Below are 21,432 nucleotides of genomic sequence, written 5' to 3'. Positions count from 1 at the left end.
ATTATACTGAACGTAATGTTATACAGTAATGGCATTTATTAGAATGGAATTCTATATGTATTATTACCTCCGACAGCAGCCTGGCTTTTTTAGCCTCCTCACAGCATGAAACTTTGGTAATTATGCTAATGCTAGCTGATTCATGAGGACAACTTCCTAAAGTGCACTTAATTAACTCGGAGATTTTGTAAACAGCTGTACATGTAGTTTCCGGAAATTGTAGGGATATGTCAATCTGACATGTGTACAGTCTGCCTTCCTAACCTCATCAGTTTTTACTAAAGCTGAAAACAAGAAGCTCAAATTTGGCACCTTCTGAAGCAAATGCCTGCAAGCTTCTGAGAAATGTTGCTTTAGCCTCCTGGAAGATGGGGACAATCTGATTTCTCCTGTTTGAGTCTGTTGAGCCAGATGAGACTTCTAAGCTGGTATGAATGAAAATATTAAAGCGTTGTCTTTAGTAAAGGGTATAGTTTTTCCAACATGTTGCTGCAATGTGATTTTGCTTGTGGGTTTGGGCTTCCCTCTTGGCTCAGAGGGTAAGGAATCTGCCTGCAATGCAGGAGACCTGGGTTCGATTCCTGGGTCAGGAAGATACCCTGGAGACGGGAATGGCAGCTCACTTCAGTATTCTTGCCTGGAGAATCCCACAGAGAGAGGAACCTGGTTGGCTACAGTCCATGGGGTTGAAAAGAGTCTATACAACTAACACTTTCACTTTCACTGTTGTTAGTATTGCTGACCAGCTGTGGTCTTCAGAGGACTCCTCTGCAAGGTGGGTTTTATATCCATTGAATTCATAATGATTGCTTCCTTTAATCCCACCTGGTGGGTTGATCTGATACTTGACTGACATAACCCTGGCTTGGATAAAAATCAGTTGATGTTTGACATTTTATTAAAATCTCACACTCCCCAAGTAAGAGGTAACAGTCATATACATAGAACATTTAACCAAGACTAACAGTGCAATGCAAGACTTTAACACACACACACACACACACACACACACACACACAATTAAGAGAAAAACCTAGTGAATTATTTCAGAGCCAAGACCAACCTAATCAAAACGGAGGGAAGAAACATCATCAAGAAAGTACAGAAGAAAAATAACCTTCTAGGTACCATTAGGAGAATACCAATTGCACAAAGCTGATGACAACGGAGAATAGGGATTTTTTCCTTAATAATCTTCTTATTGCCACTGCAGAAGATCACACTCTCAGATACGCCCTAGAAACTAAGCTAGAGATTTGCCTGTGGTTTCTCAAGGGTGCCGGCAAGGTCTTTTCCTGTCATTAGATTAAACTCCGATCCTGGCTGTAATCTCTCGGGGAACTAGCTAGAGTATGTCTAAAGATCATCACATATTTATTGCTTAGCCTTTTCTTTGACTTCGATCGTCAGAACCTCTTCCCCGGCCTCGGCAGAAGGAGCCATGTTGATGATGAGTGAGTGACGGGTACTTCCTCTGGGCAAAACCGCCCTTCTAGTTGCCTGGGGCGCTCCCTCCGCTGTAATGGAACTCGTTTCACATTTGGATGTTTCAAGTGGTTTCTCTGCTGTTGCTCTTCCTTTATCTTCAGATTCTTTTCCTTTATTCTCTTCTTCCTGGTTTTCGTCTTTTCTCTAGAAGAAAGTTATTGAAAAGAGTTGATTGGTGCTGAAATCTTAATCGAGGATGTTGGAGTCTTTTGATTAATATGCAATACCTAAGGATCGCCGTCGAAAGACTGACGTAATATGGGAATCATGTCTGCCGTTGACTATCCTTTAACTAAGTTTTCAGATGTGCTGGAGAATGGGGTTGAGCTGTCACCTTTGAACTCAGGGTTAGTGTGCCTTACATTTCTGTTCCTGCCAAGGAATTTGCTCCCTATTGGCTCCCATGGTCTCTGAATTATTAGACTTAGTGCTCAAGACGCTTTGCTTTTCAAATATTTACTTATTTATTTTATGAAGATGAAATTTTAAATATTTATCTTTTAATAAAAAAGTATTAGCCCAATACCAAATAATGCTGTAAAAACACTCTAGAACTATGGTTTCCCTCCTGCATAAGCTCATGGGAGCATCTCAGGGAGAAATTCATGTCTCCTTCCTAGTACAGTCTTCTCCATTTGCTCCATGGGTATTTGATATAATTTTAGAACCTTTGGCATTTAGGGTCATCTGTATAAATTTCAGATTAAGAAACATACCAGGCTGTTTGCTGGTGATGCTTGAGATCAGTTTGAAAGAGGCTTGTACAGGGTATGAAGGTGCATATACAGAGTTGAAAGCCTTAATTAACACACTGACCTACAGAGTTGTTTTCCCCATAAGTCTTCTACACAGATTATTATTTGTCTGCCAATTAAACGAGGCATCTGGTGTACCCTGACCTCTATCACAGTGTTGCGTGTGTGGAAAAGGAAGAAGCAACTTTGAATCTCTTGAGTGTGATTGACTTTATAATATTTGCTTTACCAATTTTCAGAAAGAGTCAGATACTCATTTCTTACTGTTTTAGAGACAACATAATAACTAGATTCAGAAAACTTGAATCTTTGCTCTGTTTTTCAGGATCTGGCCTCATAAACTTATCATGAGAATCAAAGAAATATGAAAAAAAAAAAGAAAAACTAAAACATTTCAGTTTCATGACATTTCTAGGAATTAGGAGACAGCTTGGTGTAGGTGTTGAAGTCTGAATTTCTGACTAATAACTTTTGCTCTGTCACTGATGGTGATCTTATCTAAATAATTGATCTGGATCTCAGTTTATTCAGCTATAACATGAAGGCTGTGATGCCCTCTGTGAGGTTACTTCTGTCTTAGTAATTGAATGAATACTGGTGAAAATGTTTAACGGCTGGTAAAATGTCTTACACATTTATAGGTATATATATGTTTATATAAATACAGTTGATCCTCATTATTCATGGTAGTTTTGTTCTATAAAGCTTCCTTAAACACTGAACTAGCAACCCCTGCTCTTTGGGATAATGCAAGTTTAGGATCCTACAAGCCTCTGGTTTTAACATTTTTGTCAACTCCTCAATACATAACCTTGTTTTACATACATTTCTATTTAGAAACACCTTATTTAATATGTATGGTTTATTCATTACATTGAACTCACAGCCAGTAGCACTCTGACTCATGCCCGGATGAAGCTTATCTAATACACGTGTTTCTCTGTAGGGCACATCACTGCTTTTTTGCCCTTTGGAACACAGTACTTTGGCACTATGTTTGAGGGCCATTTTTAATAGTGGGAGGGGGGAAATGCACAAAAATACAAAAAATGTGACAATAAATAGAGCATGAAAAGTTCATTCATTCACAGTGTGAGAGCTGAAACAACAAGGCAGAGTGTCTCCTTGTTCAAATTCAGCTGAAAACATGTGCCCCCAGCAACTTAAATTTTCGCTATTCTGTACATGTATGCCTGTGAATGACCCCCCAAACCCCTTAAATATTGGTTTTGAGGCTACAAACACACTTTAGTGAGTAAGCAGTTTCACAAACACAGAAAACACAAATCGAGCCGCCAGGGATGCCATATACACACAATCTCGGTGTTGGGTTTAGTCGCTCAGTCATGTCCAACTTTTTGTGACCCCATGGACTGCAGCCCACCAGACTCCTCTGTCCATGGGGATTCTCCAGGCAAGAATACGGGAGTTGATTGCTATTCCTTTCTCCAGGGTATCTTCCTGACCCAGGGATCGAATCTGGGTCTCCTGCATTGCAGGCAGATTCTCTACTGTCTGAGGAATATAGAATCCAACAGAAATCAGTCTAGATTAAAATGGCTACCTAGTCCAGTATTCTTGCCTGGAGAACTCCCTGGACAGAGGAGCCTGGCGGGCTATAGTCCATGGGGTCGCAAAGAGTTAGACACTGCTGAGCGACTAACCCTTTCACCTTTTCTCATATATATATATATATATATATAGTCACAAAACACTGAAACTGTCATAATAAACCCAGGGGGTTAACTGTGATGATACATGGGTATACAGTAAATAATAGTAAGTGCTGTGTATAATGTAGCAATTATATGCATTAGATGAATCCAGATTATCCCAGTGTCTGACACAGGATTAAAGTAGGAGCTTGTCTGAGTGTATTTCGTCCGGGGGTCTCTGTTACAGCCCTCCTTTCCCTCTGTCCTATTACCTGAGCGGTTTGTTCTCTCTTCAACGTGAGTAGTCTTGCAAGACCTGCTTTTCCAGAGCTTCCCAGAAGAGCTTTAAACATTTTGGGTGTTTCTTGTTTCGGTGGGAAGAGAAAGGCAAGTCCTTTGTTTGGGGGGGTTGCCCCTGTGCCTGGAGCTTTGTTCTTTAGAAGCACTCTGTGGGCAGGAGAGAAAGGCCATTTTAGATAGCATTGTGAGGATTCTGGAAGAACTTCCCAGAAATACTATCTTTTCGCCTAATCTGTGAAGTTTTCAATGCATAACTGCGTAAGCAATAGTATGTTAGGTGGTTCTCCTGCAAACAGTTAACTGCAGCCATGAACACAGTGTCAAGTGAGGCCAACTCCTCTCTAATGGGGTTTTTTTTTTTTTTTTCTCTAATGAGATTTCAAAGATGGTACCTGGCTTTCTTCATGAGCAGCTTTTCAGAATCTGGATAATGCACTAGAATTTCTTGGAGGGTCTTTTTGTCGAGAGTTAAAAGATTGGCAAAGCCGTGGGCCACCACGTTGGCCGTTCTTCGGTTTCCTCCTCTTGCCGCTAGAAGGCTGTAAGACAGAAAAGCAAATCTTTGCCACAATTTTCTATCTCCCTCCACCAAAATCTTTTAAAAAATAAATACCACATGTCAGAGCCATTTATACTGCCTCAGGGTCATTCCCTGGGGTGAGAGGTCAGGTGATTCTGTGGAGAGTCAGGATGTGGCGGCAATAGAAGTGGCAACAGCTTTTGACATGTTTGGCATCTAACTCCCGCCTCAAATCAAGGCTTTGTAGCCATCAGAGCCCGGGAGACTCTTCCTCCCAGATTCCAGAAGCGCTGCCTCTCTTTGGTGGGAATCCTTTATTTGCTCTTCCACACTCACCTTTTATCCCTCCTGACCTCTTTGCCCTCCAGGAAGCTGAATTGTGGGTTTGCTCTCTGACTTTGATTTGGGGTGAGCCAATGGGAAATATGAGGAGGAAGTCAGAAAGCAGGTAGAGAGTGGTTTTGGAGCATTTATTCCCCCATTCTTGCCCTGCCAGGACTTAGGTTAGCAATGGCTGCAGTTGCTACCAAAAATCCACAGCCCCTGACACGTGGCCGTCTCCTAGAACAGCTCCCACAGATTTCTTTCTGGGCCCTGATAACATGCCCTGCCCTTGTGCCCTTTAGGCTTGGCTGTGAAAACAGCTCCCTTGTAGCTAGCTTTGAGATATATCAGCATCTCTTGTTGGGTACTCTTAGATTTGTCTTTTAATTTTCTTTGACTGACTTCTGTCAATAATCCCTTTATTAAAGTCTTCTTAGTTAATTTCCTTAAATGTACATTCTGTTTCGCCTGTACTCTGAGTAATAAAGCTCTGACAGCAAATCTTAATGATACTTTGGTAACACTAGGTAGATTCACTCTCTTCCTATAAGTAGTTTCCAGATCAAATTATTTCTCAGTATCATAAATTGCTCTGTAGTACGGTTATTAGGGCTTCCCAGGTGGCTCAGTAGTAAAGAATCTGCCTGCCAAGCAGGAGACACAGGTTCAATACCTGGGTTGGGAAGATCCCCTGGAGAAGGAAATGGCAACCCTTTCTAGTATTCTTGTCTGGAAAATTCCATGGGCAGAGGAACCTTGGCAGGCTACAGTCCATGGGGTTGCAAAGAGTTGAACGTGGCTTAGTGAAACAATAGCTATGGTCATTCATATACCACTTCCCACTTGGAATGTTCGAGAATTGTGGGTTTTATATCTCTCAGGGTATTAGATCACATCAGATCAGTCACTCAGTCACGTCCAACTCTTTGCGACCCCATGAATCGCAGCATGCCAGGCCTCCCTGTCCATTAACAACTCCCGGAGTTCACTGAGACTCATGTCCATCGAGTCAGTGATGCCATCCAGCCATCTCATCCTCTGTCGTCCCCTTCTCTTGCCCCCAATCCCTCCCAGAATCAGAGTCTTTTCCAATGAGTCAACTCTTCCCATGAGGTGGCCAAAGTATGGAGTTTCAGCTTTAGCATCATTCCTTCCAAAGAAATCCCAGGGCTGATCTCCTTCAGAATGGACTGGTTGGATCTCCTTGCAGTCCAAGGCACTCTCAAGAGTCTTCTCCAACACCACACTTCAAAAGCATCAATTCTTCAGTGCTCAGCCTTCTTCACAGTCCAACTCTCATATCCATACATGACCACTGGAAAAACCATAGCCTTGACTAGACGAACCTTTGTTGGCCAAGTAATGTCTCTGCTTTTGAATATGCTATCTAGGTTGGTCATAACTTTCCTTCCAAGGAGTAAGCGTCTTTTAATTTCATGGCTGCAGTCACAATCTGCAGTGATTTTGGAGCCCCAAAAAATAAAGTCTGACATTGTTTCCACTGTTTCCCCATCTATTTCCCATGAAGTGACAGGACCAGATGCCATGATCTTCGTTTTCTGAATGTTGAGCTTTAAGCCAACTTTTTCACTCTCCACTTTCACTTTCATCAAGAGGCTTTTGAGTTCCTCTTCACTTTCTGCCATAAGGGTGGTGTCATCTGCATATCTGAGGTTATTGATATTCTCCTGGCAATCTTGATTCCAGCTTGTGTTTCTTCCAGTCCAGCGTTTCTCATGATGTACTCTGCATAGAAGTTAAATAAACAGGGTGACAATATACAGCCTTGACGAACTCCTTTTCCTATTTGGAACCAGTCTGTTGTTCCATGTCCAGTTCTAACTGTTGCTTCCTGACCTGCATACAAATTTCTCAAGAGGCAGATCAGGTGGTCTGGTATTCCCATCTCTTGAAGAATTTTCCACAGTTTATTGTGATCCACACAGTCAAAGGCTTTGGCATAGTCAATAAATCAGAAATAGATGCTTTTCTGGAACTCTCTTGTTTTTTCCGTGATCCAGCAGATGTTGGCAATTTGATCTCTGGTTCCTCTGCCTTTTCTAAAACCAGCTTGAACATCAGGAAGTTCACGGTTCACATATTGCTGAAGCCTGGCTTGGAGAATTTTGAGCATGACTTTACTAGCATGTGAGATGAGTGCAAATGTGCGGTAGTTTGAGCATTCTTTGGCATTGCCTTTCTTTGGGATTGGAATGAAAACTGACTTTTTCCAGTGCTGTGGCCATTGCTATGTTTTCCAAATTTTCTTGCATATTGAGTGCAGCACTTTCACAGCATCATCTTTCAGGATTTGGAATAGCTCCACTGGAATTCCATCACCTCCACTAGCTTTGTTCATAGTGATGCTTTCTAAGGCCCACTTGACTTCACATTCCAGGATGTCTGGCTCTAGGTCAGTGATCACACCATCGTGATTATCTGGGTCGTGAAGATCTTTTTTGTACAGTTTTTCTGTGATTCTTGCTATCTCTTCTTAGTATCTTCTGCTTCTGTTAGATCCATACCATTTCTGTCCTTTATCGAGCCCATCTTTGCATGAAATGTTCCTTTGGTATCTCTGATTTTCTTGAAGAGATCCCTAGTCTTTCTCAGGGTATAGCTGGGGCATTTTGCCTTTTGGAAGTAGCCAATAGATAGTTATCAAATAAATGAACAACGGAGTGAATGAAACAAATAAATATAACTTCTATAATTCAGCAGTAATCTAGAAAATGAGGGTTGATCTTTGAAAACAAGACAATAAAAAGCACATTTCAAATGTTAAAAAAAACACACTACAGGCTCTGCAGTGAGATGGTAACACTCACTGAGATTCAGCCTCTTGGAGTCAACCATTTAGGAATGGAGAAAGAAGTCTCACATTAATGAAAACAATCTCCAGGGTTGGGAAGGACTGAGCAAGCGGTCTGGCAATGGAAATGCTCACGCTTTCACAGCCCTGCCTTTGGGGGCAATGAGATGTGAGAAGCTGCCTGGATCTTGGGCCTGAAGATTGATATCAGACCATGTGTACTTCTCCAGCTGTTGTTGCAGAAAATGGAACATTCTGACTGGCCGTTAATCATTAGAAAACTAACAGAGTTTAGCTGTGACATGTAAAGAGCGTGGAAGCTGTCATTCCTGTCTTTACCACTTGAAAAAGTTGAACAAACTGAAAACCCAATGACTTTTCTCAGACCTGTCAGAGAACTGAGGTTGCAAGGTCAACCCCCACCCCAATCTGGATAATCAGATGATTTCAGAAGGTCATGGCCAGACCTGCTTATCTGGGTAGAAGCCCTTGGAGCTGTAACTGGTAGGGAACACTTAAACGGTAATTTTGACAAATTGCTATAGGTTGAGAGTAAATTATCAAGAGAATGAGAAACTCAGAGGGTCACAATGAGGGGGAAACTGATACTTTTATGGGTTTGACGTTGAGAAACTCCAGCAAATTCTCATGGTTGAGAGCCAAGAAAGATCTGCTTGTTGCTCTGGCAGTAAAAGGGGATAATTAATCATTGTTAAAAAACAAAACAAAACAAAACTCCCAGGGTGTATTTTTTTCTCCATCACAAAGGCCTACATCCAGGGAAAAAGATTACCAGAGTCTTATCCACCTTCAGGAAGGGCATTTCTCTCACTCTAGGCACTTCTAGCCTTCCTGTCTTATGTAATAGGATAAGAAGGACCTGTGAAGATCGCATCCCAGGGACATAAGTGCCCTAAAAGACTGAGATTTAATCCTAAAGTCTGAGCTCTCCCCCATACCTTAGCACCATGTCAAAGGGGCTTCTGTATAAAAAGAGTGGATTGTAGTTGCAAAATGCAGACTTGCTCTGAGGAGGAGTATTTAAGGAAGGCCAAAGGCAACAGAGGAGATGGAAACAAGGGCGCTGGAGACATTTAGAAGGTCCAGCACCCACAGCTACAGCAAACGGTAAACACAGCTCGACTCCTAATGAGAGTAATATAACATCTCATTCTAAACCTTTCGCCTCAGTTCCCATTACATCATGTACAATTTTTAACAAAAATTACAAAGCACGCTAAAAAATTAGTGAAATACAGCCGGAAGAGCCAAAGAAAGCATCAGAACCAGACTGAGATGTAAAACAGATGTTGGAATGATCAGATAGAGAGTTTAAAATAACCATGATTAATATGTTAAAGGATCTATTGGAAAAAGTAGACATCATTCAAGAACAGATGGGTAATGTAAGCAGAGAGATAAAAATTCCAAGACAGGTTCTAGAGGAAATGTTAGAAATCAAAAATACTGTAGCAGAAATGAATAGTGACTTTGATGGGCTCATCAATAGACTGAGTATGGCCAAGAAAAGATTACATGAGACGTGTAGAAAGTTCCTGAACTGAAATGCGAAGAGAGAAAAAGAAAATAAAAACAGAACATCGAGAACTGTGAAATATTCTCAAAAAGTATTATATATATACACACACACAGAGAAGCAACTACCAATCTCTAATACTAAAAAAAGAACTTGAAGTAATTATGGCAAGAACTTTCCCAAATTAATGACAGACAACAAACCACAGTTCCAGGAAGCTCAGAGAATACCAAGCAGAAGAAATTCCCACCCCCATTCCTGAGCATATCATATTTGAATTGCAGTAAACCAAAGACAATCTTGAAAAGAGATAAGAGGGGAAAACATTACTTATAAAGGAATGATAATAAAAATTATGGTGAACTTTTCATCAGAAACCATGCAGGTAAGAAGAGAGTGGAGTGAAATATTGTGCCTGAGAAGAGCAAAATCATCAACCTAGAATTCTATGCATAGTAAAATTACTCTTCAAAAGTGAAGGAGAGACAAAGATTTTCTCAGAAAACCAAAAACTGAAGGACTTTGACATTAGCAGAACTACTTTTTAAAAATGTTGAAAGAATTTCTTTGGGAAGAAGTAAAATGATACAGATTAAAAACTTAGGTCTATAAAGAGAATTAAAGGGGAGAAGGAATAAGTAGAGGTAAATAAAAGTTTTATTTTTCTTATTTTTAATTGATCTGAAGTATAACTTTAAATAAAGTAGCAGTGTATTGGGTGACTGAGCATGGGGAGAAGTGAAATGACCGACATTAATGTCTTCAGGGCTGGTACGGAAGGCCGTTATAAAGCTCCTGGATTACCTGGTAAGTCAGTCAGTTCAGTCCCTCAGTTGTGTCTGACTCTTTGTGACCCCATGGACCACAGCACGCCAGGCCTCCCTGTCCATCACCAACTCCTGGAGTTTACCCAAACTCGTGTCCGTTGAGTCAGTGATGCCATCCAACCATCTCATCCTCTGTTGCCCCCTTCTCTTTCTGCCTTCAATCTTTCCCAGCATCAGGGTCTTTTCCAATGAGTCAGCTCTCGCCATCAGGTGGCCGAAGTATTGGAACTTCAACTTCAGTGTCGGTCCTTCCAATGAATATTCAGGACTGATTTCCTTTAGGATGGACTGGTTGGCTCTCCTTGCAGTACAAGGGACTCTCAAGAGTCTTCTCCAACACCACAGTTCAAAAGCATCAATTCTTCGGTGCTCAGCTTTCTTTATGATCCAACTCTCACATGTATACATGACTATTGGAAAAATCATAGCTTTGACTATACAGAACTTTGTTGACATAGTAATGTCTCTGCTTTTTAATATGCTGTCTAGGTTGGTCATAGCTTTTCTTCCAAGGAGCAAGAGTCTTTTAATTTCATGGCTGCAGTCACCAACTGCAGTGATTTTGGAGCCCTAGAAAATAAAGCCTGTCACTGTTTCCATTGTTTCCCCATCTATTCGCCATGAAGTGACGTGTGATAGTGGTTTAGTGTAAATGTGAAGGTAAACTTATTTTAAAATGTGTATTGCAAACACTGAAATTTTTGAATCATCATAGATATGTTAAGAGAAAAACAGAATTATATAAAATGCTCAATTAAAACCAGAGAAGGCAAAAATAATAAAATAAAATAGAGGGAAGAAAAGCTTACTGTTAGGCCACCATAAGGCATCAGAGACTCCACCTGAACTTCATGTTAAATTTGAGTCCAAGACTATTCAGGTCACTTAAGAAGGGATTTACTCCTCCTAGATGGAAACTATTTCTTTGGAATCCACACAAATTGAGCATGTTAATGCCTAATTTTGCTCAAGATCTCACATTAAAAACTTAAAAGTTTGTTTCTCCATGGCCAAAAAAACCCAATTTACTTTATAGTCCTTTCCTGAGGTTCTCCCAAAGACAAGCTCTGCCTTCAATTTCTTTTCTTTTTTGAGGAAGAAAAAGAAATTTTACTGTATCATTCATCTATTTTATCATCTGTCTTCCTACCTATCTATGAAATGGATGTTACCATTTGAAGGACAGTGATTGGATGAGCCTATTTCATTCACAGTCCTATCTCCTTGGAATAGAGTAGTCCAGTGCCTAGGCAGGGCTAGATGGCATTGAGGGGCTTAATTTGGACCTTAATTTGGACCTGAGATTGTCTCTGTGTGTGTCAGACTATGAGAGCAGAACAGAAAATAACATATTTAAATGTCAAGTTATTTTGAGATTTCTCAAGCCTTAATTAAAGTTGCCTACAGGTTACACATTTGGAGCGCTTGATGAGTTTTTGAACGGAAGAAATAGTCTGTCTGCCAGATGGATTTTGCCCAAACTCTCTCAGCAATGTTTAAAATAGCATCTTTTTTTTCCTTCTGTCCACAAAATGCTTCTCCAGCATTCCACCAATGGAAAGTTTCGCTCACTAAATAGCTTAGTAAGAAGATCTCTAAATATTTCCAAGCCCACAGAGTTTCGGAAAGAGCACGTGCTGGAGGGTGAACAGCTGAGGTTAATGATAAGTGTCCCCAGGTCAAAAATAGTGAATAGAGCAACAGCTCGGAAAACGATGGGATGGATTCTAATTCCAGGTCTGCCTCTGTTTGCTGGGACCTTAAACAAGAACTTAAGGACCTTTTAGATGCTTACTCCAAGCACATAAGTAATTATTGAGCACCTATCATGTATTCAGGAGGCCTGAAGGAAAAACACTAAAGCATGATATGGTTTTGTGCAAAGAGTACAGATTTTGGAACCAGATAACTCTACCATTTATTTATTTATAATGTTTAAAATTTTAAAAATTGAACTATAGTTGAACTTTGCTATTTATTAAGTATAGTTCTGAGCAAGATACTTAATCACTCTTTTGGGAAGCAAGTCCATCTTTTAGCACCTACTATCGGAGAAGGTGATGGCACCCCACTCCAGTACTCTTGCCTGGAAAATCCCATGGATGGAGGAGCCTGGTAGGCTGCAGTCCATGGGGTCACAAAGAGTCAGACACGACTGAGCGACTTCACTTTCACTTTTCACTTTTATGCATTGGAGAAGGAAATGGCAACCCACTCCAGTGTTCTTGTCTGGAGAATCCCAGGGATGGGAGCCTGGTGGGCTGCTGTCTATGGGGTCGCACAGAGTCGGACACGACTGAAGCGACTTAGCAGCAGCAGCAGCAGCATAGGTATCATTATCCTTAGGGAGAAATAGGTGTTTGTAGACTCCTGACATTCAATTATGAAGGTGTAATTAGGTAAAACTCCTGGCTGAGAAGTTTTAAACCCTAAAATGGGGTATGTAATTGTAACAAGTATCAATAAGTATAATAAACTTTATTATTCAAGGTTTTCCAGAGAAACAGAAAAAACTAGGGTGTGTGTGCACGTGCGCAAGTGCACACGTGTGTGTGATTTGCGCGCACACACACACACACACACACACACACTTACGTATGTACATATAAAAGGAGATATATTGTGGGTATTGGCTCATGTAGTTATGGAGACTGAGAAGTCCCACCGTCTGCCACATACAAGCTGGAGACCAGCAAGCTGGTGGTACAATTCAGTCTGGGTCCGAAGGCCTGAGAAAGCAGAAAGAGGAGCCTCTGGTGCAAGCGCAAGTCTGGGTCTGAATGTTCAGAACCAGGAGCTCTGATGCCTGAGGGCAGAAGGCAGATGCGCTAGCTCAAGCTGAGAGGGTGAATTTGCCCTTTTTTTGCCTTTTTGTTCTATTCACGCCCTCAGTGGGTCTGGTGATTCCTCCTACGTTGCTGAGGGTGATCTTCCTTACTCTCTGATTCAAATGCTAATTTCTTCCCCAAACACGCTCACAAACACACCCAGAAACAATGCTTTATCAACTATCTGGGCATCCTTTAGGCTCATCAAGTTGACATACAAAATTAACCATCATATTACTAGCATGAGAAAGGTGAATAAGTAAATGAAATCGGTGATGGGAATGTCAGAGGGAAAAGGTATAAATATATTTAGTGTGAGATGACCTGTATGTGCAAAACTTGATAAATGTCAGGAGTCAGTAGCAATATGGAGGTTATATATGTACATATTAGCATATTTACATACACATCTATTATACATGTATAATATACACATATGTTATACATGCATGTAATAAACACATCATATACATATAATATGTAAATGCACATATACAGTAAACAATTATGCCTATATATGTGTTTATGTATACATAGGTGCATGTTATGTGTCTACATCAGAAAGAGCTAGAATATTCAGATGGTCCCTTGTCAGTCATTCGTTCCCAGTTCTTTTCCAGGCCTGCCACGTATGGCATCATAAATTGTGCACAGCACACACCAACTATAATATGACTGGAACACACCCTCACAGCCCTTTTTAGCAGAGCTGGTTTACGCAGAAGGCATTCACAAGGATAAGTAGAATACAAAAGAGCCTAAGAGCAAAAGAAAAACAAGAATGGAAACATAAAATGAGGTTTACACAAGATTGCGAACTCTGCCACCAGAGGGCTTCAAATTTGGCTTTAAGTCTCTTACATCATAAAAAGTGATCAGTTCTTAGTTTTAAGACAGAAATACCTCCTGAAGGGCTTTAGTAGAGAGGCCACTATGAAACTGGTGGACAACATGTTCATATTCTTATTACAGATGCGAAACTAAGCTCGCCAGCACCGTTTGTGATGTGGACCTCAGTAAACGTCGTGTGTCATTCCAAAGTCCAGTTCTATCAGAGCAATTCTGTGGGTGGGAAGGGCAGTCAGTATAGGGCATATCAGATACTCCTCTCTGTTTTCAGTGGTACCCAGACTATCGAGAAAAAAATAATCCTCCTAAACAATGTCTTTCTCAAATGTTCTCTTGATTAGTAGTTTTTTCTAAGAGTTTGAGATTGTACGGACCATTACACTTTGGAGGCCAATCATGCAGAAACATATAAGAAATCCACTGTATGAACTGAAAAGGAAAGGAAAAAAAGAAATTAGAGATAAATTAGGAGTGTGTAGAAATAGCATACTCCATAATGACCTAGATACTGTGCTAAGTTCTGGGGTTATAAAGATGATTAATATCTGTCCTCAAACCAAGAGGGCACCCGCCTACACTGTTGGTGGGAATGTAAATTTGTGCAGCCAGCGTGGAGAACAGTGTGGAGGTTCCTTAAAAAACTACCATCTGGTTCAATAATCCCACTCCTGGGCATGTACCCGGAAAAGACAGAAGCGCTAAAAAAGATACATGCGCCCCAGTGTTACAGCATCACTACTTACAATAGCCAAGACGTGAAAGCGAGTGTGCATTGACAGATGAATGGATAAAGATGTGTTATACACATCTTTGTGTATGTGTTACACACACATATACACAATGAAATATTAGTCATAAAAAAGAATGAAATAATGTCATTTGCAGCAGCACAGATGGACGGAGACATTATCATATAAAACGAAGTAAGTCAGATTAGGACAAATATTATATTACGTATATGTGGAATCTAAAAATTAGTACAAATGAACCTATTTGCAAAACAGAAATGGACTCACAGACATAGAACACAAACTTATGGTTACCAAACAAGAAGGGACAGGCGGTAAATCAGGAGTATGGGATTAACAGATGCACACTACCAAATATAAAATAGATGCACAAAATTATTTACTGTAGAGCATGGGGAAGTATATTCAATATCTTATATAAACTATAATGGAAAAGGATAAAGAAAGAATATAGATATATACATATATGTGTATAACTGAGTCCCTCTGCTGTATATCTGAAACTAACACAATATGGTAAGTCAGCTATATTTCAAATTAAAAAAAAAACTATCTGACCTCAAGTTTCTTGCGATTCAGGAGTGGGAGAAGCATGAGTGAGGTTATCCGACTTTTTCTAGTTGTCTAGTCAACCAGAAAATACTGATAGTGATATTAGTAATAGTGACAGTTTTATAGTAATAGCTAATATTTGGGGGTATTTTTCTAAGTTCTTTTTGTATATTAATACATATAATGCTTTTCAAATCCTATGAGGTAATTATGTATTATTATTACTCCTTTTAACTTTCATTTCATGAAGAAATGAAACCTCAGTTTGGAACCTTGCCCAGAGTCACACAGCTCATTGTTGATGAGTTGGATGCAAACCCAGACAGACTTCTTAAACAGAGACGCACAGTTCAGAATGATTAATGCCTTGATAACTGTAAGAAATGAGAATGCTTCCTAAAATGAAGAAGTTTCTTGACTAAAAGCATTTTCTCACATAGAATTATTCCCTATAGTAGAAATAAATCCAACTCTAAATACTGTCTATGGAAAAATAGCAATCATATCCCATGCCGAGTGAGAGATCACAACTTCAAATATCTACTCTCATTAAGCAAATTTCCAACTGGATTATATTTGGAAGGTAGGAGGTTAGGTCACCTAAGTAGGATTTTTGAGATATTCTTTAAATCTTTTCAGTGTTATTGGAAAATACTTCGTTGCTTGAATATTTTTTACCACTTCACTAAAAATAAATTCTTATGAAACTTTAGTGGGTTAGCAAATATCAGACGACATTCTTATGTCAGCTCTGCCCAGGCTGCTTGCTCTTTGCCGTGACTTTGATATTCATAAAATTACTGCAAGGCAAACACATGTTAACCTACATGTTTGAGAAAAATCTCTGGGTATGGATTTTCATCAGGGTTAGAGGGTTCAGATTTCACAGATACAAAACATGTAGCCCTCTTTCCCCCAAGAGGTCTTTATTTCAGAGTTGAATTGGCCTTAGAAGTGGATGATCAATGAAGAATCCAGGTAAAAATTCTAAGAAAGGAGAAAGGAAAAAAAGAATATCATGCACTTTTTACTCCATGCTTTACTTATATCCCTTCAACTATCCAGGAAGATATATGATACTCTGCTAGAAAATAGCTAACGATGTGATACGTTAATGACCACATCAACCTGGTGAGGTAGGTTCTCAGCCTACACTTATTGACATGGAAACTGAGGCCCAGAGTCCAGTGAAGTGACTTATTCCAGAACAGATACTTATGCTTTCCACTGTTGAAATCCAAGATCAGAGCTGACCTCAAGTCTTGAGGTCTTTTCTTTATACCCTAACTCTAGCGCTGCTAATGAAGCCATTGTTATTGTTCTAACATTACGGATTTGCCTATGGATGTCAGAAAAAATCAGGGAGGAAGCCTGCTAGGCAGGCCAGGATAAGCTCTGCCAAATTCTGAGCGTTAGATTCTTTACTCCCTCTCTGCTCTTCCAATTAATGGTAAAGATCCTTGATTTTCATAGAATTAGAGTTACCAGGTGGTCACTTTATGAGGAGTTCTGAGAACGTCTGAATACAGGTTTAAACTGGTACTGATAACAAGTATCAGTGTTCTCCAAGCCAGGCTTCAACAGTAGGTGAACCTTGAACTTTCAGATGTTCAAGCTGGATTTATAAAAGGCAGAGGAACCAGAGATCAAATGGCCAACATCTGCTGGATCATGGAAAAACCAAGAGAGTTCCAGAAAAACATCTACTTCTGCTTTATTGACTATGCCAAAGCCTTTGACTGTGTGGATCACAATCAACTGTGGAAAATTCTTCAAGAGATGGGAATATCAGACCACCTGACCTGCCTCTTGAGAAATCTGTATGCAGGTGAGGAAGCCACAGTTAGAAGTGGACATGGAACAACAGACTGGTTCCAAATAGGAAAAGGAGTACGTCAAGGCTGTATATTGTCACCCTGCTTATTTAACTTCTATGCAGAGTACATCATGAGAAACGCTGGGCTGGATGAAGCACAAGCTGGAATAAAGATTTCTGGGAGAAATATCAATAACCTCAGATATGTAGATGACACCACCCTTATGGCAGAAAGTGAAGAGGAAGTAAAGAGCCTCTTGATGAAAGTGAAAGAGGAGAGTTAAAAAGTTGGCTTAAAGCTCAACATTCAGAAAACTAAGATCATAGCATCTGATCCCATCACTTCATGGCAAATAGATGAGGAAACAGTGGAAACAGTGAAAGACTTAATTTTTTGGGCTCCAAAATCACTGCAGATGGTGACTGCAGCCATGAAATTAAAAGACGCTTGCTCCTTGGAAGAAAAGTTATGACCAACCTAGACAGCATATTAAAAAGCAGAGACTTTACTTTGCCAACAAATGTCAGTCTAGTCAAAGCTATGGTTTTCCAGTATTCATGTATGGATGTGAGAGTTGGACTATAAAGAAAGCTGAGTGCTGAAGAATTGATGCTTTTGAACTGTGGTGTTGGAGAAGACTCTTGAGAGTCCCTTGGACTGCAAGGAGGTCCACCCAGTGCATCCTAAAGGAAATTAGTCCTGACTATTCATTGGAAGAGTTGATGCTGAAGTTGAAACTCTAATCCTTTGGCCACCTGATGTGAAGAACTGACTCATAGGAAAAGACCCTGATTCTGGGAAAATTTGAAGGTGGGAGGAGAAGGGGACGACAGAGGATGAGATGGTTGGATGGCATCACCAACTTAATGGACATGAGTTTGAGTAAACTCTGGGAGTTGGTGATGGACGGGGAGGCCTGGCGTGTTGCAGTCCATGGGGTCACAAGGAGTCAGACACGACTGAGCGACTGAACTGAACTGAACTGATAACAAAGTTGTTCACAGGAATATTGTGAAACTTAGCTGAGGGTTGCTCTTTGCTCTAAGGAAAAAGATGTTACACAATCAAAGACACTGTCTCTTAAAAAATGTGGTGAAAATACAAACACGTTTTTAAAAACGTGGGTAGTATTCACAGTATTGAGCTAGAAAAAGATGGAAGTAAAATTTTTCTCCTTCAGTATTAATCAGTCTTCTTACCCCTTTCATACTTCCAATGTATCTACTATTTCTGTATTTTAGGAAAAGCAGTGTTGTGGAGGAAGTGATAACAGAGTTATTCTGATGAAGAATAAAAGTATGGAATTAAAACAGTTGGAAATAACTAAAACTCTGCCTTATGTGCTTCTGTGTGCTAAGTCGCTTTGGTCATGTCTGATTTTGAGACAGTATGGACTGTAGCCGGCCAGGCTCCTCTGTCCATGGGGATTCTCCAGGCAAGAATACTGAAGTGGGTTGCCATGTCCTCTTCCAGGGAATATTCCTGACCCAAGGACTGAACTCGCATCTCTTTTGTCTCCTGCACTGGCAGATGGTTTCTTTACCACTAGCGCCACCTGGGAAGCCCAGAACTCTACCTTGGTGCTCACACTTTGAAAACTGAGTGTTTAGGAGAAACAGGCAAACGTTGTTTGGAGGGAACAAAGAAGTTTAAAATTATTTTGCAAAATATTTGGCCTTTTCACAATGGCTTAGAGTAAATATTTGTTAAATATTCTGCTAAATATGCAGAAGGTGTGATTTGACCAATATAGCTGGTGGAAGTCAGAACTTAAATACTTTAAATGAAATCCAGAGTACATAAAACATCAGTTCAGTTCAGTCACTCAGTCGCGTCCGACTCTTTGCCACCCTATGGACTGCAGCACACCAGGCTTCCCTGTCCATCACCAACCCCTGGAGCTCATTCAAATTCATGTCCATTGAGCTGGTGATGCCATCCAACCATCTCATCCTCTGTCGTTCCCTTCTCCTACCACCTTCAATCATTCCCAACATCAGAGTCTTTTCAAATGAGTCAGTTCCTAAAACATATCACTGCCTAAATTCTACTCAATAACTTGTTATGTGTGATGAAAAAAGAATGTTGTACAACGAAAGAAATGCAGAAAGTAAATGATTGTGTTTATGAAAATAAATAGGCCCAGAGGAAATTAATTCATTTAGAAAATATTTATTAAGGACCTATTATTTTCTATGCACTATTTAGAGAAATGAAAATTAAAACAACCCATTAAAATGCAAAACCAGTGAGAGTAATGAGGTAATATCACTGATGCTAGGGGAAAATAGCTTTATATTGCACGTTGTATCATAAATTGGTTCAATTTTTCTAGAAAATCATCTGCCCATATATTCCAAAAGTTATAGAAATGTTTCTACTTTTCGACCTAGTTATTTCACTTTGGGGAATAAACTTTAAAGAAATAAAAGAAAAGGAAAATGACTTTACAAGGACAAACACAGCAGTCTTATTCTTAATAAAAAAGCTGACAAAAAGGGCACAAGGCCGAATATGCACGCTCAGGACAAAATGAATATGCGTTAGTACATTTACAAAGATAGAAAGATAATGATGTTAACTTATTTATTCAGTAGCTATTTATTAGGCATTTATGTGGGGCAGGCACAGCCCTAAGGGCTGGGGATCAAGAGCAGATTGAGTGTGGTGTCTGCTAGGGCCTGTGTCTTTGTGCACAGTGGAAAAATACAGCCTCTCTGGGCAAATGCAGTCCTGTAGGTCAAGCTTGGCCAGAAAAATGCCCCCTTTTTCAAAGTAGAGGGCACCTGTGCATGAGGGGAATACAACAGCAGGGCTCACACTCAGGAGCGGCGTACAGGCTGCATTGCAGACCTCCCAGCCCCGCCCTGGACATCCTGATGCAGAGGGTGACCAGCACGACCATCCAGAGTAATCCTGGTGCTTACAGTTTAGTGAGGAAGGAAGAAAGACGCTGAGGAAATAAATGCACCAGTGAGTGCATGCTTACAAAGGTAAGTGCTCTGAAAGAAAGGAATGTAGCCCAACCAGAGCATATGGCAAGGAGACCAGGGAGGTCCCTACAGTGGAGAATAAAAGAGGTCCCAAAAGAACCTGAGGTTAGGTTAATGGGGTGGGTAGTGCATTTGGGCAGAGGTAAAAACTCCCCATGGTTGCTATGGAAAAACAGCATGGAGATTCATCCAAAAAATTAAGACCAGAAGCACCATATGATCCAATTGTTCCACTTCTGTATGTTCATCCAAAGAAAACAAAGACTAATTTGAAAAGATATATGCACCCCTATGCTTGTTCATTGCACCTCTATTTACAATAGCCATGATATGGAAACAGCCTTAGTGTCCATCAGTGAAAGAATGAAGAAGATGTGTATACATACGTAAAATACATAACCAGTGGGAATTTGCTATAAGATGCTGGGAGCTCACCCTGGTGCTCTGTTACAACTTAGAGACGTGGGATGGGGTGGGAGGTGGGAGAGAGCTTCAAGAGGGGGGACTTATGTATACCTATGGTTGATTCATGTTCACGTATGGCAGAAACCAACAAACCAACAGTGTTGTAAACAACTCTCCTCCAATTAAAAATATATAAATTAAAAAGAAAAGGCGTGGTAGATACATTCAATGGAATTCTACTCGGCCATAGGAAGATGAAATCTTGCCACTTGTGACAAGGATGGATCTTGAGGGTATTGTACTGGGTGAAATAAGTCAGATAGAAGAAGACAAATACTATATGTTTTTACTCATATGTAGAATATAAAAAGCAAAAACAATGCAAAATAAATGAATAAACCAAACAAAAACATAGATACAGAGAACAGAACACTAGTTACCATAAGGGGTTTGGAGGACAGTGACATGGATAAAAGGGGTCAAGTATATAGACAGATGAAAACTACATTTTTGGTGCTAAGCTTGCAGCAGTATAAGTCAAAATGTAATGTATGCATGAAACATACCTAATGTCATAAACCAACATTACCTCATTTTTAAAATTTAAAATTAGGAAAAAATAAATCAACCCTCCACGGTTTGTTGGCATGTGGCACATTCAAGGAATTGAAGTACGGATTAAAGTGGGCAGGGGGAGTGTGGTGCACCCTGCAGTGGAGAGGTAGGCAGGAGCTGGATTCTGCAAGGTCTTGGAGGTCAGGCAAGAGCTGTGATCTTATTCTCTGATCTTATTTCTAGGAAAGCACTGACAGCATTGCATGGTTTGAGTGGTTTTAAGCAGGAGGGGAATGACACGGTCATCCCTGTTTCTGAAAGACCTCCCAGCCTATGAGTGGGGCCTGGATTACAGAGGGCGTGGTGGTCGGGGTGGGAGACTTGGAGCAGCGGCTGCAGTTGTCCAGTGAGAGAGGGAGGTGGTGTGGACGGAAGTGTGGGCAGCAGAGAAGGAAAGGTACAAATG

The 21,432-nt window shown here is 40.3% G+C and overlaps 1 protein-coding gene across 1 annotated transcript in view; it reads right to left on the bottom strand.

The window, feature by feature from the left end:
- Positions 1-776: 776 nt before the first annotated feature.
- The window catches only part of CNGB3 (cyclic nucleotide gated channel subunit beta 3), a 190,138-nt gene continuing 169,482 nt past the window's right edge, over positions 777-21,432 (bottom strand). Inside the window, exons 16-18 of the mRNA XM_061439435.1 lie at positions 4,591-4,737; positions 4,171-4,345; positions 777-1,632 (exon numbers count right to left, since the gene is read on the bottom strand). Coding sequence (XP_061295419.1) covers positions 1,375-1,632; positions 4,171-4,345; positions 4,591-4,737 — 580 coding nt within the window. The 3' untranslated portion in view covers positions 777-1,374. The remainder of the gene's footprint in view (positions 1,633-4,170; positions 4,346-4,590; positions 4,738-21,432) is intronic.

This window comes from Bos javanicus, chromosome 14 (assembly GCF_032452875.1).
Source record: "Bos javanicus breed banteng chromosome 14, ARS-OSU_banteng_1.0, whole genome shotgun sequence".
Lineage (NCBI taxonomy): Eukaryota > Metazoa > Chordata > Mammalia > Artiodactyla > Bovidae > Bos > Bos javanicus.
Note: the sequence above shows the minus strand (reverse complement) of the source record. Positions and strands in the feature narration are given on the sequence as shown.